Genomic DNA, 16,358 nt, shown 5'->3' with positions numbered 1-16,358 from the left:
TTCCCCAAATATAAATGTTTTTAAGAAAACAAGGCACTGCGTCTATCTTCGGATACAGATAGATCATCAACTTTATCAGTTTTCCTTACCCAGAAAGGTCAGGCAGTTACTTAATATAAGTAATGGCCCTGCACAGAGTAGTCGGCTTTCTTTCATGTTTAAGGTGTAAGGTTCCTGCTGTCTCAAAAAAGTAACTTTCCTTGAAGATGCCGATACGTTTTACACATTCCGATTTACATGACTTTTTTTTTTTTTAGAAACAACTGCATTTTTTGTTTCGGCTGTAGGGTGACGCTTTAAGACGAAACTATTAGAGTACAACAAGGGAGAAATGGCATATGAGGAGGGACACATAGCCTGTAAGAGTTGTTTGGATACGTACCCACCCATTACTACCCATGGCCAGGCAAAAACCTGTGGCCATTCCCACCCACTTCCTGCCCCTCCCCACCAAAAATACATCCTCCTGGTGTATTTTTCAGCTAGTTTTATCAAGTGTTACAATCAAAATGTGTGCTCAAGCTTCCTACCAGTGTTTTTTCAAAGCAGTCTTCTGAGGGCTAATGGCTTAATTGGAGCTGTAAATGAGCCACTCGTGCAATACAAATGTCTTAACAAGGTCTGCCTTCAGCCACTCGATTTATAAGCTCTATGCATGTTCTTCACTAAAGTCCTGTTAAAAACCAGCATTGGCAAGGCCAACAGTTTTGGGTTGTCCATAAGTATTTAGGCATTTGCCAGGCACTGCTATTGTATGCCACTTAATACCACTATGGCAGTCCATGCCTTTCCCATGCCTATACAAAAGCCAAAACGTTTGCATTGACAATGGTTGTTAAAAAGCGGATTTCAACCTGTCCGTGTAGGGTTCTTGAATTCTTACCTAAACATTTAATTGTGCAATTCAATGCAACGGGAACTTTCTCTCTTCATGTAATGTTGGATTTTGACATGGAGGGGATAGAATAGTGGAAGCTAGTGTGCAAAGCAAACCCATGTGTCTGAGTACATATATACAGGAGAATCTTTTGCCCGGGGGAAGTCCTGGCCTAGTCTGCGCGCCATATGTGCAGTTGCAAGAGATGTGTCTTTTCTTTTCTCTGCGCCATTTAATAACTTTAAAACATGAGTATGACACGATGATTAAAAGTAAATTACCTTTCTTCTTGCGTGCACCATGTACCAGCTGCAGCAGTAACTGTACAATGTCTTCAACATGCTGTGATTCGTTGCAGGTATTCTGGAAATCCGGACCGTGGAAGTTGGGATTGTAGTAATCAAAGGAGTGGAAAGTGAATATTATCTAGCAATGAACAAGTCTGGAAAAGTCTATGCAAAGGTACTGCTTTTTGTTCTTTTAAGAAACACCTGTAAAGCTCCAACTAAATGCTCTGTTCAGAAAAGTCCAGGAAATGTATGTGTGGGAAGCAAAATGCAAATGTGCACATAATATCACTTCATGAGACCTCGTCCCACTTATAAGTAATGTCATAAAAGGATGAATTTTCCCCAATTTAGTGGTACTCGGTGTACCAACTTTGGAAGGGTGAGCCAGTGCTGCTGGGTTAGGAACCTGGATGCAGACATCTCTCTAAAACGAGTACTTAACTCAATGACCTCATTACGAGTTTATCTCCAAACTCAATTACTGTTACCTCCACTTGGCCCCACATATTTATCACAGGATTACAAGTGGTGGCAGGGCGGTGTTAATCCCCATTTTCGAAATCTGTAGGACTCATTAAGAATTCAGCCGACGAATAAACACTAGCAGTAATTCTGCCGCATTTGCCGATTTTTTGCGGTACGGTGGAGAATTTACATCTAGCTTTTTGCTGGAGGTAAATCCACCACCTTACCGCCAAACCTGTGGTGCGGTAATGTGGCAGTAATGTCATTACTGCCCTATTACAGTTGTTTCTTACCCTCACCGCCATACTTGTAATGAGGCCGACTAAATTAAGTGGCTAGTGTCACAAAGCCAAGAGAGCTCCACAGAGGATTCAACTCTGAGACTCAGGTTCCAGAATTGATCAAGCAATATTTACAATTCCTAGGTGATCAAAGGATCAGAAATCGCACGAACTGTTTACACCTTGTTTCAGGTAAATACTGTCTTCCTTTAAAAAGTCTCTCCTGTTCTCTCCCTGATGTTACAGTGTCTTGTAAACGTTCCTCTTCACAGCAAAAGTCTTGGTTGGTGGGTTATCTTTCTCTCCCCGCCAGGTTCAATAGGTGGATAGCACCGCAGATGTATCTCACCACCTCACCTGCATTTACCAAGATAAGTTTGGCATGGAGACGGTATAGATTACCTACTGGGCTCCTAAATCCTGATGCCAGAGCCCCCAATCTGCTTTCACTTTCCTTCTCAATGGTCTGATGCACGCTCCTGCCTATGGACATAATGCTTGTCCTGTTGCCTGGCCCAGGTGCTGTCTTTGGGCTAACTTTAACGGTGTCCTGATTTTACACACCTACACCTGCTTGTCCCACACAATTTTTGTGCATAAGTGGTGTCTGCCCCATTCATGCTCTTGCTTGCTACACCTCCACTGGGGCTCCAACCAGTCATTTCGCAAAGTCTATTCTTCACCTTCTCCTCGCCACTTCTCTCCCTTCCTTCCTCCACCAATGTCACCACTCCTCCAAGTTATTCGCCTCCTACCTTCTTGCACCAGCTTGTCCCCACAGCTTCCTCCTCTCCAACATGGTCTCAATGCTCCTCGTGAAATCCCTCCTCCACTGCTGCTTTGTTTATTCCTTCTCCAAACCCTTTAAAATCTCCAATAAGTCTCATTTGTCCCTTTGCTTCTTCCTCCTCACCTTCTAGCGCAAACCCTCCTGCTTTACAACTACTGTACCTCTACAATGTCATGTTATTTACACTTCAGCCACAGCTACAAATGTCCTGCATCTACGGCACTTGCCTGCTCGCTGCTCCGCTCCTCCAAACTCCCACATCACCCCCTTTGCTTGTGCCAGTTTATATAGCCCAGTTCCCACCTGCTAGGCCATGTTGGGGGCGAAGGGCTACTGGTGTGCCACAGTTGGCTTCCCTATTGTGATTAGTGAAGACTAATAATGTATTATTTATAGGTGCCATCATGTGGCTTTCAGACTGCCTGCAGACAGAGGCTTGAAAGTCCTGGTATGACATATTGGTATTAGCCACTTATTTGCACATTCATGAAAGTGCTAACCCTTTGTAGGTCTGCTGTTCCTGCCCGTTCCTATACTAGTCCCAATTTTGACCTGCTTGGGACCACACCATTCTTGTCCATATTTTGATCTGCTTGGGACCACACTATTCCCCGGAAGTCTTTGCCTACCATCTACTTCCTCTGCAAAGAAAGCCTTGGACTTGGGAACGCAGTCTGACCTTCCCAGTCAGTGCTTGCACTGTTCCTACGCCACGTTAATCTGGGAAGGTCTGTCCCGTGGCATGGGAAGTTGATTCAGGATCCCCAGTTGCATCCTGGAGGGTCTTGGGTTGGTTTCCCGCTCCGCATTATCTTCACTGCATAAGACAGCGTGGTGTCATCAGCACAAGCACTAGGAAAATCAGGTACGCAGCACCAGCCAGACAACCTGCTGAATAAGGGATCTTTAAAATTCTTGGCCAGTCAAATGATGGTCAGAAATGGCACAAACTGTTCAATCTTGTTCCAGGAAAATAATGCCTCCTTCAAACAGGCTCTCCAGGTCTCTCCCCGGTGTCACTCAGAGTCTCATGCAAACGTTCCTCGTGATGGTCCTTTTACCTGGGTGACCTTTCTGCCAGGTCCAATACCAGGGCAGCATTGTGAAAGTATCCCAGAAACTCAGATTGTAGTTCCAGATTTCTGGCCAGTAAGTTTTACAGATTTTCTCAGAGGTGAGGTTGGCTTGGATGTTTTCTAGTGGGCTCTTGATGAACCCCTGAACCCAGTTCCTGATCCTACAGCTGCCAAACCCACACTCATTTCTCTTTGCTGATCTGGTACTTGCTCATGCCTATGAGCTTACCATGTGTGCTGATAGCTGGCTGTCATGCTGTTTTTGGGTTAACCTCCTTCACTTTTCACCACATGTTCATTCATCCTCCCGCCTGTCCCACAATGGTGTGTCTGCTCATCACTGCCGCTCTACCTACACACCACACTACATAAATGAATCTCATTGATTCATCTTTTCTTCACCACCTCTCCATTTCTCTTTCTTCCCTTCTACACCAATGGAACATCTCCAAGTTCTTCATCTCCCACCTGATTATCTTCAGCTTCCTACTCTCCAACATCGCCTCAATCCTCTTCCTGAAATATGTATACACTCCACCTGTGGTCTGTTTGTCTCCACTCAACTGCCATCTTCCAGCTCTCGAATAACTTGCTCTGCTCATTTGTTTCTCCCTCATTACCCACAGCTACAATTATATAAGTCATTTTTACTTACTGTACACAAGTGTTTCCAGGCACCACAAGACAAGGGAGGGAAGACAGAGGGAGGACAAGACAACAATATTATTAGGCACTGTGCCATTCAGATCGTGCAAGTGCAGAACGAGAAGGGGAAAGTGAGGGGGAGAAGTGCAAGTGAGAAGGGAGAGGGAAAAAGGGCAGCAATGCTTTGAGTAAGTGCAGCCAGGGCAACACGGCTCTGGGTAGTGCAAGGAGAACAAGGGACTGAAAGGTTACAGTTACAGCCCCAGGCCCGGAGGCAGTTCAGGGGTGACTGATCAAGAAAGATCCTGATACCCAGTGAGACTGAGGGTAGCCAAGTAACCAGTCGATAGAGCAGACAGGTAGGTCAGCTGGGGAGGGAGAGTGAGAAATCAGAGGAGAAGAGGAACAATTTGAGCTGCTTCTATAACTTCAGGTAGTCCGGCTCAAGTTTGAGAGGGGCAGGGAGGACATTCCAGAGGGAGGCACCTGCAGAGAAGAGAGATCTACCCCCAGTGTCATTCGCTTAGAGAGTTGGAGGAAGCTGAACGAAGGGTTCAAGAAGGAAGGTATTTTAGAATGGAGCGTTGGATGTAGTGCGGGCCCAGGCCCCAGAAAGCCTTGTGGACAATGCAAAGGGTCTTGAACTTGATCCTTGCAGCCACCGGGAGCCAGTGGAGAGATTTCAGGGCTGGAGAGATAATGTCCCTGGGCTTGAGGCCAAGGATAAGTCTTGCAGTCCTGTTCTGGATTAGTTGCAGAGGGCGGAGATTAGAGTAAGGCAGATTGAGACAGAGGCTGTTGCAGTGGCCCAGCCTAGAGAGCCAGGGCTCTGGAGACACTGAGCTTCAGGGGGAAGTGAGAAAGGGAAGAGTCCCTTTGAGGAGATGCAGCTGGTAGAGGGCCTTCTTTGCGACGTCCGAGATGTGAGGAGAAAAAGAGAGAGCGGATTCGAAGATGATACCAAGGTTTTTTGTCTCACAGGAAGGCGAAGAAAAGGAGCCCTAGGCGTACGGCCAGTGTACGAGAGGGAAAGCAGGGGTAGGGATCCAAATTAGAAGGATATGATATGATATATGGCATTTATAACGCGCCTATAGACAAGTGTCTTACTGGCATTAAGCTAGAGATCGTTGGAGGCGCACCAAGCCTGAATCGCGGATAGACAGTCAGGAATGAGCGAGAACCGCTTCAGGCACGCTCAACTCACTCACGCCATGAACGCACAGTTCCCGAACCTGGCTGAAGTCCCCCCTAGAAACTAACGTTCTCCCGGACCGTACCCCCTCCAAAGTTACCTCCACGCTATACCAGACCCTCAACTCTTTTAGCAACAAAGAACATACTACACTGAAGTTAAAATGGGAAAGAGATGTAGATAGGCTGGAACCGGAGGAATGGGTGGAAGCATTGATGTTCCCCCGAGAGATTGGTATCGATGCAATACTACGTCTGATACAACTTAGGATACTGCACCGGTCCTATTACTCCCGAACAGCACTAGCCAAGTGGGGCGGGGAAGATGATGGGGTCTGTCTCCGGTTCAAGCGCGAACAAGGAACCTTTTTTGATACAATCTGGGACTGTGATGTGGTACAGACCTTTTGTGCAAAGTGCGCCGACAAGATTTCCAAGACACTGGTGCCCCAGATTCCGATGGATCCAAAACTGATATTGCTTGGAGTCTGGGGGAGGGGTGGGGGGGTTGGTGGACTTCACCAACCATGACAAACTGTTAATTGCTGTTGCACTGGGAGTTGGGAAACGTATGATTGCTGCAACTTGGGGCTCGGCGGAAACACTAAGCCTAATCCGATGGTCTAACGAAGTTACTAGGTGCGCATCCATGGAACGTCGCATCTACAAAGCGAGGGGTTGCCCCCGAAAATTCCAGAAAATATGGGGGAAATGTATGGATGACCAATGAATCCCCACTCACACTCTTGCCCCCCTCTTTTGCTGCCTGAAGAGACTCAATGTACCTGTCTAATGCCTCTCATTACTGATATGCTGAGCACACCCACTTGACCCTGCAGCCTTTTACTCACTCATATGTATGTTCACAGTATGAATATGTGTTAAATTCAATAAAAAAAGTTTTACGAAATAAAAGGAATGAGCGAGAGAGGAGGTTGAGGGGAGTCTGAAAGACAGCTAAGTGTCATCCGCACAACACTGAAAGTTAGAGGAGAAGGTAGAGATCAGGTGGGCCAAAGGGGCCACGTAGAGGTTGGAAAACCAGGATGAGAGGATAGAGCCCTGGGGAACGTCACAGGTATAGAGAGAGAGGTGGCAAAGAGAAAGGGACCAAGTTGGACCTGGGAGGGACGGTCTTAGAGGAAGGAGGTCATCCACTCCAGGGCCTGATCCATGATGCCCAGGTTCTCACTGAGTCGATTGATCAGGGTGGCGTGGTTGACCGTGTCAAAAGCAGAGGAAAGATGGAGGATGGGGACAGAAGGAATGCTGGAATGAAAGTTACAGAGCAGATCTTCACGGGTGTTCAAATCCCTCCTGTTTCATCAACTACACCTTTTCCTTTTAGCAATTACTGCTAATTCCATCTCTTCCACATCTCGAGCCTCTCCTGCACCTCTGGTCTCTCCTCTGCTCTGCTGCTTGCTGCATCACTACTCCAAATTCCCACACCACTGCCTTTTATGTGCCAATGTATAGAGCCCAGTTGTTCCTCCCCCTAGGTCGTGTTTGGCAAGAGGGGCTGCCAGTGTGCATAAGACAGCTTTCTCCATTAAGACTGGTGAATGCTAATGCAATTAATATTCACATGTGTGGCTACGTAGCTTTCAGGCTGACCTCTGACAGAGGCTTGAAAATCCAAGCCCCTTATCTTTGTTTCACTTTGCAGGGTAGGCATGTTCGCGGGTGTGCCAGACCTGCATTTGTCCTGGAGGACTGCTGCTGCTTTCAGGGTTGCTTGCGTGCACCGTCCTGCCTCCTGCTTCATCAACACATGCTCAGCGGTAGTTCCCCAACTCACCACACCAGCCGCATTTGAATGCTGATAAGCCAGCAACGGCATCATGACTTCCAGAGTCTCTTCCTAGTCTCTCTCTTCCCATCACAAATGTCATTTAGGCACTCTGATCCATTTTTTGTTAAGGGCTTTTAACCTTGGGAATTGACACATCTCACCCAAATGGTTTGGTGGATAATCTACAAAAAAGTTTATTTTGTCCATGGTGCACGTGACAAGCCCCTCCCCCTTGACACAGGCACCATAGAACATAGCGGGTGGTGGTGCCTATCACTTTAAATCACCCCAAAGTACATCCCAAAGGTCAGGCAAGGGACATCATCGCACTCGCTTCTGACCAGTTTAAAGACTAATCGAAATGACACTCTAGATTAAGAACTAAAGAGTAATTCAATGTAGAGTTCAAGAGCAAAAATAGCAATGCAACTGTAAATTGGTACACATTCGACATAAAAATAAGGAACATAATATAAACAGAAGGAATCACCGGGGCTAAAATATGGTGATTACCAAATATAATAAGGGACACGCAGGAGTGTCCATAGATGAAAGGGGGAGGGTGGTGGTTGTGTATTGTCTTATACACGACTTTGGAGTAAAAGGTGGAATGATTGGTTGGGACAGATAAGAGTGGGAGAGGTAAGGATTTAACTTGTCGGAGAGAATATAATCATTGATAATGTAAAAACAGTATTGTAAATTGTGAAGGCACCATGAATCAAGACATAGGCAACAGATTCAAAATTCAAACAGAAATTGTTTTATTAACTTAAATGTAAGGATGGTTGAAGGCCTATCTTGCCCTATGCTAAGGTGGGATTACCCTACCTAAAGAAACTAAGGAAAGTCTTAGTCAGTACAATTTAAATGTCTGTGTCCAAACCCTACACTTGCCCTCACGACTAAAGCTAAACAATGTGTAGGGATCTTAGCAGCAAAGGAAATGGTGTTCTAAATTAAAGTTCTGAACTTCTTCCAGCTCTGGTATTGCTTTACAGTACAGCTCCCCTCCCCCAAGTTCAAGATAGTTCCACAAAGTCTTGGGGTTCCCTTCCCCAAGTTCAACACAATTCCACCAGGGTCTCAGGGTTTCTTTCCCCAAGAAAGCCACACAGTTCCACAACGGTCTCTGGGTTTTCCTTCCCCAAGACGTCAGTCAGCTTGTCCAACTTGCCAAAGTATACTTAGTTTCAGTCTCTTAATAGTCAAAACCAGTTCCAAATCAACTTTACACTCCTTCTGATTCCATGCCAGTTTATACAGTTCCCTCAGCATTAGCTGAGCACTCTCTCTTACACATGTGACGTTGTTCTCTGCCTATTTCCTGGACTTTCATAGATAGGGTACCCCGGTCTAGGCGCAGCTGTCAGACCAAACGCCATTACAGGTCATGCAGGATTTCTTGCCCACACAGGTTCTTTTGCCACTGTGCCTGTGTGCTGATTCACATTCACTTGGCTTTCTCCTTGCCAGCCTTTTGGTTTTGCCACAATGTGTTTTCCTCTTTGGCAGTCTCTTTACTTTGCCACAATATGTTGTTTCATACAATTCACTCCGTAGTGCTCTCTTCCTTCACCACATTACTTTCACACTCTTATATGATGAAGAGTAAGTAACGAAGATCATCGGTCATATGATTTGTTTGATTTGGAAACATGGAGACTCACTCTGAGCAAGGTGGAACACAAGAAGGAGCAGATCTTCTGGGGTGAAGGCAAACCCACTGGAGCAGGACAAACAATGGAGGGACTAGATTGAGGGTTAGAGAAAACCTGAAGATCCCTGCAGGAGGTCACTGCCTCTGGAAAATCATTTAGGATCCGCAGAGAAAGGCAAATCCCAGAAAAGACGCTGCCTGCACTGTGTTTCAAGGACGCCAGCGATCCTCCTGGGTGAACGGCAGAGTTGGGGAGGCAAGGCTGAGCCTGTGGTATTAACTTTGACTCATGAATCAAAGCCACAGAACAGAAAGGAATGCACACAACCAGTGAGTTAGCGAAAGACATAAAAAGCCGGCTTGTGTCAGGGAAAGATTGAAGCCGCAACAGTCCATCTCCGAATTGAAGATTGCACACATGCTGATGAGACGTGAAAGAAAGCAAACCTGTAGTGAACTGTGAAGCAAGTGATACAAAGTAGCAGAGTGGTCCGGTGAAAGGAAACATCCCACTGAAAAGTCCAGTGAAATGTTCAGTGAATGAAAGCTGCAATGCGTGATTGTCAAGATTAACCCAGACAAAAGGGGAAGTTAAAAGGTGATTGCTTTAAGAGAATGATTTCTTTGAGCGTTTCTGATTGTGTTATGGAACTACCCAGACCAAGAGACATGGGGCAAATATCATAAGGGATAGATGAAGTGAAAGTCGAAGTGGTCCTGCGGAGGTCTATGGAAAAAGCCTTGCACATTCGAAAGTCTTTGACATCAGTGAAAGGTCCGAGCCCGACTGAGGGAGACCTGGAACATGAAATAAGTTAGGGGAAGGGAACCCCGAGCAAATGTGAATAAAGCTTGGGCAATGGAGCCCCTGCAAGTGCTGTGATTGAGAGGTCCGAACCCGACTGAGGGAGACCTACGTGAGCTGGTGATGCCTTGAGAGGTCAGAGCACAACAGAAGGAGACTGTGATGAAGTGAAAGGACAGGGGGGAGATCTGACACTAGGGAACTCCAGGCTGCCCCAGCATCACAGCAATCCTAGAGCATTAGGCTGATGTCATAAAGGGGGTGGGCACTTGAGTGACAGCATGGTTAAGCCAATGGAATGAGAGATGGAAAAGAAGGGTCAGTTTCTCTAAGACTGACCGTTGGAATGTGGATGTTGTTTTTCGTTTCAGGAGCAGACGGCGGAAGATGGACCAACATACGAGTGGGCCTATTGAAAGAAAAACTATGATATGAAACTTGCGACGAAGTCATTGCACCTGTTGTGCCCGTACGTTTTGTTTGCACCTGTTGTGCTGAGTGGAAAGAGAAGCAGCCCGGCTGAGAGCGGGAAGCCGAAATAGTGAAGAAAAGTCTGTTACGCATCTGATGAGGTACGAGCAGGCGAGAAATCAGCTGGTACTGTGTCGGGAGAAGAAGGTGAGCAGCCGCTCCTCTTTCTGGCCCCCACCGACCTGTGGGTGGAGATCTCCATCGGGAATTTAATGAAGAGTCCCGATGATAGGAGGCTGTCATACGTGTCGTTACGCGTCATGAGACAGCTGGGAGAGGCTAACCGGGATGCGATTGGCTGAGCAGGCGGGGCTGAAGGAACAGCCCACCAAAGGACGCTGCGATCGAGGGAGGGGAGGATCGAAGAAAGAATCGCCCAGATGACACCGTGCTTCTAGCGAACCTACTGCATTGGAGTGCAAGTGAGTGAATAACATATCGAAGGGGTGAAACCACGCTAGCCTGTAGTTGGGGAGAGACTATAACTACGATTCTACTTAAGAGGGAACCAGCACCTATAATTGAAACATCTGAGTTTGAGTTTGAAAGGCGTTGAAAATAAAGAAAGAGGAGCATCCGCTGTTTTTTTGAACTTTCTTATCATACAGTTAAGTCAAGCCTTAAAGTTCTATGAAACAAGGAAAAGAGGCCGGACTATTCTAAGACTGTGAAAACATAGCCTCTAGAGCAGAGGTCGCCAAACATACCGAAAAACGAACATTTTCCTAACTTATATTATTTAATGGTGCATTTTACGTGTTCAGGATCCGAACCCTGGTCGTGCCAATTGCAGGCGGAGAGCTTGGCTGCTGTGCCACTTGGAGCTGCTTGTAAATCCACTGACAGATGTCAGTATCACGTTCTGCTTCTGCAGGCCACCTGTAGTACCACAGTTGGCCTTGTGCACCCCCACAACATGCTGCTCTTGTTTTCCAGAGATGTTGGAGGGGCTGGGGCAGGATCATTGTGACCACGCAATGAAAATATCACAGTAGCACTGCTGCTCGCCTGGAAATGTTCAAAATAATATTTAAAAAATGGTGCAATTTCTTTCATGTGGTTTCTTTCCAAATTCCACACTGTACATTTCCACTTTAAATCACTTCCATTACACAGGTACACCCACTTTTAGTACATTAAGCGATCCATAGACACGCTGTACAGTAGAAGCCTACCAGGGTAGCTCAGCAGGTTGACAGACTGATGCTGAGATGTTATATATTCAAAACTGCATGTTGTTAATCATGACTTTTTGCAATGCCTTATAAAAAAAAGTGCTATAAAATGTGTTTGGCCAGGGTATGGGTTGGGCTAGTTGCTTGCTTATATTCAGGGCTGAGCTGGGGATATTTCGGCCCCTGTAGAGAAAATCAAAAGTTGGCATCCATGAACGCACAGTTTAATTTCCTAAAAACTGCTGTCAGCATAACAGAAGCATTTATTTGTGATTAACCAGTTTGACAAGCATATAACATCTTTATAAATATAACTTGTGCTGAAACACAGAGGGGCACACAAATAATGATAATGATGTGTTATTTATATAGCGCCTTAAAGCAAAGCGCTTTACAGAGCACATATTTACATGCAATATCACCCAACCGAAATTGGTACTCATTTATCGACCTCAGAAGGATGAAAGGCTGAGTTGGTCTTGCCGGGATTCAAACCTGCGACCTACAGATCACGCTCAGATAGCAGCAGCGAGCGCTCAACCCGCTGAGCTATCTTACCGGAAAATAATGGAGAATGTGTGGTGTCTGACAAAAAAAACATTTGAAAGAAACCTCGTGAATGCAAGCAGCATTTTTCAATTTGTAAATTACTTTTGTTTTTTTATGGAAGTGTGAAATGCACATTTGGAAAACAATAGTGAGCCTAGCATGTAGAAAGCCTGCATAAAACGCAAAGGAAGGGGCAAAAAAATGACAGGATATTTGTGTGGTAGCCCAACAAATAGCTGGCTTTTTGAGACAGCTACTAATAAATAATAATGCAACAAAGAGGTTTTTGAAGTTCTTAATATATTCGTGAGGGCATATGTTATTCCATCTGTTTATAGAGGGGAAATAATCGAGGCAAAAAAATATTGGTAAAAATTCCGAGGTTTATAAATATCCCCACCCCGATATCGCCCAGTCGTAGCTCTCCACTGTTGGCCTCCACTACAAGTAGCTCCAGCTAACGTAAAGGTTGGAGACCCCTGCTCTAGAGTAAACAGATTGATCCTGTTGAGAGGAGAGAAAGGTAGTTCTTGAGAAAAGAAGAGGGGTTTTCGAGAAAGACTAATATTAAACAGAACCAGTACTTGAAAAGACTCCAAATCTCCAAATGTCCTTTTTCATCGCCATCTGACTAAAGGAAACTGTTTACTCAATTTGGATTTTTATAGAGTTTCAAATAAAAAAATATGTTCAACTCATAAAACTGTTTTACTGGTGTTTTATCCCACCCGGAAGAGTTCATATCAGAGACCTAAGTGAATTTGTGTTGAACCTTGAAAGAACTTTTGGTGAACTTAATTGACTTTAACGTGGACGGCCAAGTGGGCCTCAACCCACGTTTTGACATGCCTTTTTTTTATAACCTGAGCCAGAGTGCGTCATCCTCTCTACGGGGGGCGCCTTACTCTGTGCTGTCCAACGTGGAGAGGAGAGCTGACTCAGCCATCTTGATCCTTTATGTTATAACACTGACTTTCCTTTGCATACATTTTCCCCTTTACACACTTTTTGTATAAGAGATAGGGCAGGTATTAGTTTCTTTTTAGTATAGGCCATTTTGATTTGGCATAGAATGACTAGTGCTGTTTTCATTATTATTTGATGGTAGAGACCACTCCCATCATAGCTATAGGACAAAGTACAAGTTTTTCCAAACCCCAAGAATGTAATAAATGTTTCGAAACTAGTAGCTCTTGTGTCAGTGTCATACTTGTGATACCATGCCTCCCTTACAAAGGGCAGAGGGAGCAAAATTGCCACTGAAACATTTTTCTTAGCTGATCCAGAGTACAGTAGCCCAAGAGTACTGGATCTAGTAGAAACCATGTGAAAATAGTCAACTGGAATTCATACCTGGGCATCCGGCCTTTAGGTGAAAAAATTGTGGATGATGACAGGAAGGGTAGGATTTATCAAAAAGCTAAATTTGAACTACTAGCAAATACATTTATGGCACTTGGAGTTTGAGACATTTACCTAGCCATCTATCTGTATACATTGGATATATAAGTATACCTGGATGTATACATATGTATTTATATGTATACAGTGGATGTATATGTATACCAAACAACATGCACGCCTATTTCTGACAAATTTCATATTGTAATGCTTCGCTTTCACTATAATGTAACAAAGCAAAACCTAATAGTAATATTTTGAAAGTACAAGATAAGCCTTTTTTTAAAGTAACCAGTGTTATTGTGCAAACAGTTACATTGAACGCAAGTAGCTCGTTCACATACATAGTTCATTAAGCAATAAGCACCGGAAGCTGATGGTCTATCTCTGTAAACACAGACGGAGGAGGAGTCATGCAGGGTAATGCAAATAAGTTATAAAAAGTTGCATGTATTACATCTCATAGCCAGCAGAGTCAACTAACATTTCTACAGTTCACTACTGAGACAAAAATCAAGATAATAAGACAGATCAGTTAGATAAGCAAGCTGAATTCCAGTAATAGATCGTCCTACTTGCACTTTGTAATTTCGAATCCTAGCATACAATAACTAATGGCATGGCTTGTATCGTGGGTCACCAATGCCTTCATCGCAGGAGTGGAGGCAGGGTGGGAACAAGGCCAAATCAATGGCATGGGCGTTTCAACTGAGAATGCCATGCTCCCCTTTTCTTGCACCTAGTATACATTTTGACTACACTACCTGCACCTTTGAAACCGCTATGAGACAAAGTGAAAAAGGTGGAACGACAGCCTCTTAAATTCCATATGTTTAATAGTGTACGATCAGTGAAAAAACTAAAAGTAATTTCATTACATTCAAGGGCTCTTTCTGGACTTTTGTATGGAAATGTCAGAACTAACAAGATTAATTTTATTAATGCAAACTGGGATTTACAGGGGCATCTTATTTATGAATTTACAATGAAGGCTAGATATATATTTTATTGCACAAATGACTGGATTGGGTCTACCAGTCTCCTGGAAGGACCTAGGTGGGCATGCCCACTAATAATTACTTAAGTTCATCCAATTATATTTGAGTTTTCAATTGAAAATCTTGACCAAGTTTAGTTGATTCAAATATGAATACGTTTATTATTTGATTACCCTTTATAGTAGGCCTCTTGCACCCATTATATTGTCCAATGCATTTCGGTCCATATAAGACCTTTTTCAGGGCCTGCAGTTTAGAAAAGAGATGAGTGTAAGCTAGTGATGAATCGAAAATCATCCACACACTAGTTAGAAATAACAAACTTGTGTCGAGCACTTTGTTCGATGCAAGAGGATACAAAAAAATGTTTTGTAAAATGTACCTGTATACAAATGAGTAACACTCCTGGGCCTTAATTGTCTATTATTTCTAATGGATAAGGTTTCCAAATAAATGTCCACTCAAGCAATTTCACTTTGCAGTAGTATACTGTGAAGAATATATTCTCCATATACCAATTCCTGCTTGGTGATCTAGGTGATAAAAGGTATAGAATTCTATAAGGTTCTATTACTCAATGCAGAAATCACATATACCATCAATGGTTCCTCTCCCCAAATGGGGATTCTTACCTGTTTCAGGACCTTCCTAGAACAGCAGGGCACCATGCTCGCGTGAACAAGCGTTGCTGGTTGCCTATGCTGTTTATATACCTACAAAATGGCGCCATTTTGTACACCTTTTCAATGTGAGCATACGCGTCGGAATGTTTTTTACGTTGTTATTGATGCATGTGCAAAGCGAACATCTTTTCAAATTGATCGTACCATTCTGGTGACAAGTATCTATATCATCATAAATAGAATTACATTATTCATTGTAATGTTCAAATTGCAGTGTTGAAAAGATTACTAGGAACTAGATTGTACATTAACACAATCCTAAAAGTAACTTTCTACATTTCAAACACAACCCTTATACAAGTTTGAATGGTCTGTTGATGCATTACTAGGAAACAAGATTGTGCATTGTCCTGAGCCTAAAAATAACTCTACACAATTAATACTCAAACTATGCGTTAATTGGACCCCCTTGTGATCCGTGCCCCCTTGTGACTGTCTTTTTTAATATAATGGTTTTGTAGCAATCTGTTAATTCATAGTACTTCATGTATTGTTTATGTGCTCCCTTGAAATCGCTTAATCCTCTATCAAGATCAGCTCATTAAAGCAAACATAAATTAAAGAAAACATGCATAATTACACTCTTCATTAAGACCACCTCGGTGTAAAGAATTCAGTTTCTCTATCCAAAATGTTTCTTTTTGACTCAGAAGTCGGTTAATGTCCACCTTAACTCCTTGTTTTAGTTCGAGCACATCGAGAATTTGAAATCTGATTTGTGATATTTGGTGGTTAGCTTCTTTAAAATGTCTTGATACGGGAGATTTGATATTGCCGGTGCGTATGTTGGACCGATGTTCGTTCCACCTTGTTTTGGCTTTCCGTGTTGTTTGACCCACATAGTATTTACCACACGGGCACTTGATACTATATATCACGTTCATGGTATCACATGTTGCAAATTTCTTCAAAACATTTTTTTTGTCTGAATTTGGGTGAAATACAATGTCTCCTTTCTGGACCATGTGACAATTTGAACAATTCAGACAGGGATAAGTGCCTTTCCTTTTTTGATCTTTGTGTTGGTGTAGGAACGTTACTTCGTACCAGCATGTCTCTAATATTTCTGCTTCTGGTATACGCAAACATAGGTGGGGCTGTATAGAGATTTCCCAGAGTTCTGTCTTCTGCCAGAAAATGCCAATGTTTCAAAATAATTTTTTAAAATTTTAGTACTTTCCATGGAGTATTTTGTCACGTAGA

At 43.8% G+C, this 16,358-nt stretch overlaps 2 protein-coding genes across 11 annotated transcripts in view; one reads left to right on the top strand and one right to left on the bottom strand.

Moving 5' to 3' along the window:
* FAM227B (family with sequence similarity 227 member B) overlaps positions 1–16,358 on the bottom strand; it is a 1,598,354-nt gene that overhangs the window by 858,268 nt on the left and 723,728 nt on the right. The window lies entirely within an intron of this gene.
* FGF7 (fibroblast growth factor 7) overlaps positions 1–16,358 on the top strand; it is a 162,112-nt gene that overhangs the window by 141,858 nt on the left and 3,896 nt on the right. For both annotated transcript variants that reach the window (XM_069624766.1, XM_069624765.1), the window contains one exon: positions 1,236–1,339. In XM_069624766.1, the coding sequence (XP_069480867.1) occupies positions 1,236–1,339 (104 nt within the window). The remainder of the gene's footprint in view (positions 1–1,235; positions 1,340–16,358) is intronic.

Source organism: Ambystoma mexicanum, chromosome 11 (genome assembly GCF_040938575.1).
Source record: "Ambystoma mexicanum isolate Mex_15411 chromosome 11, UKY_AmexF1_1, whole genome shotgun sequence".
Lineage (NCBI taxonomy): Eukaryota > Metazoa > Chordata > Amphibia > Caudata > Ambystomatidae > Ambystoma > Ambystoma mexicanum.
The sequence above is the reverse complement of the archived record's forward strand: the minus strand, read 5'-3'. Positions and strand labels throughout refer to the sequence as shown.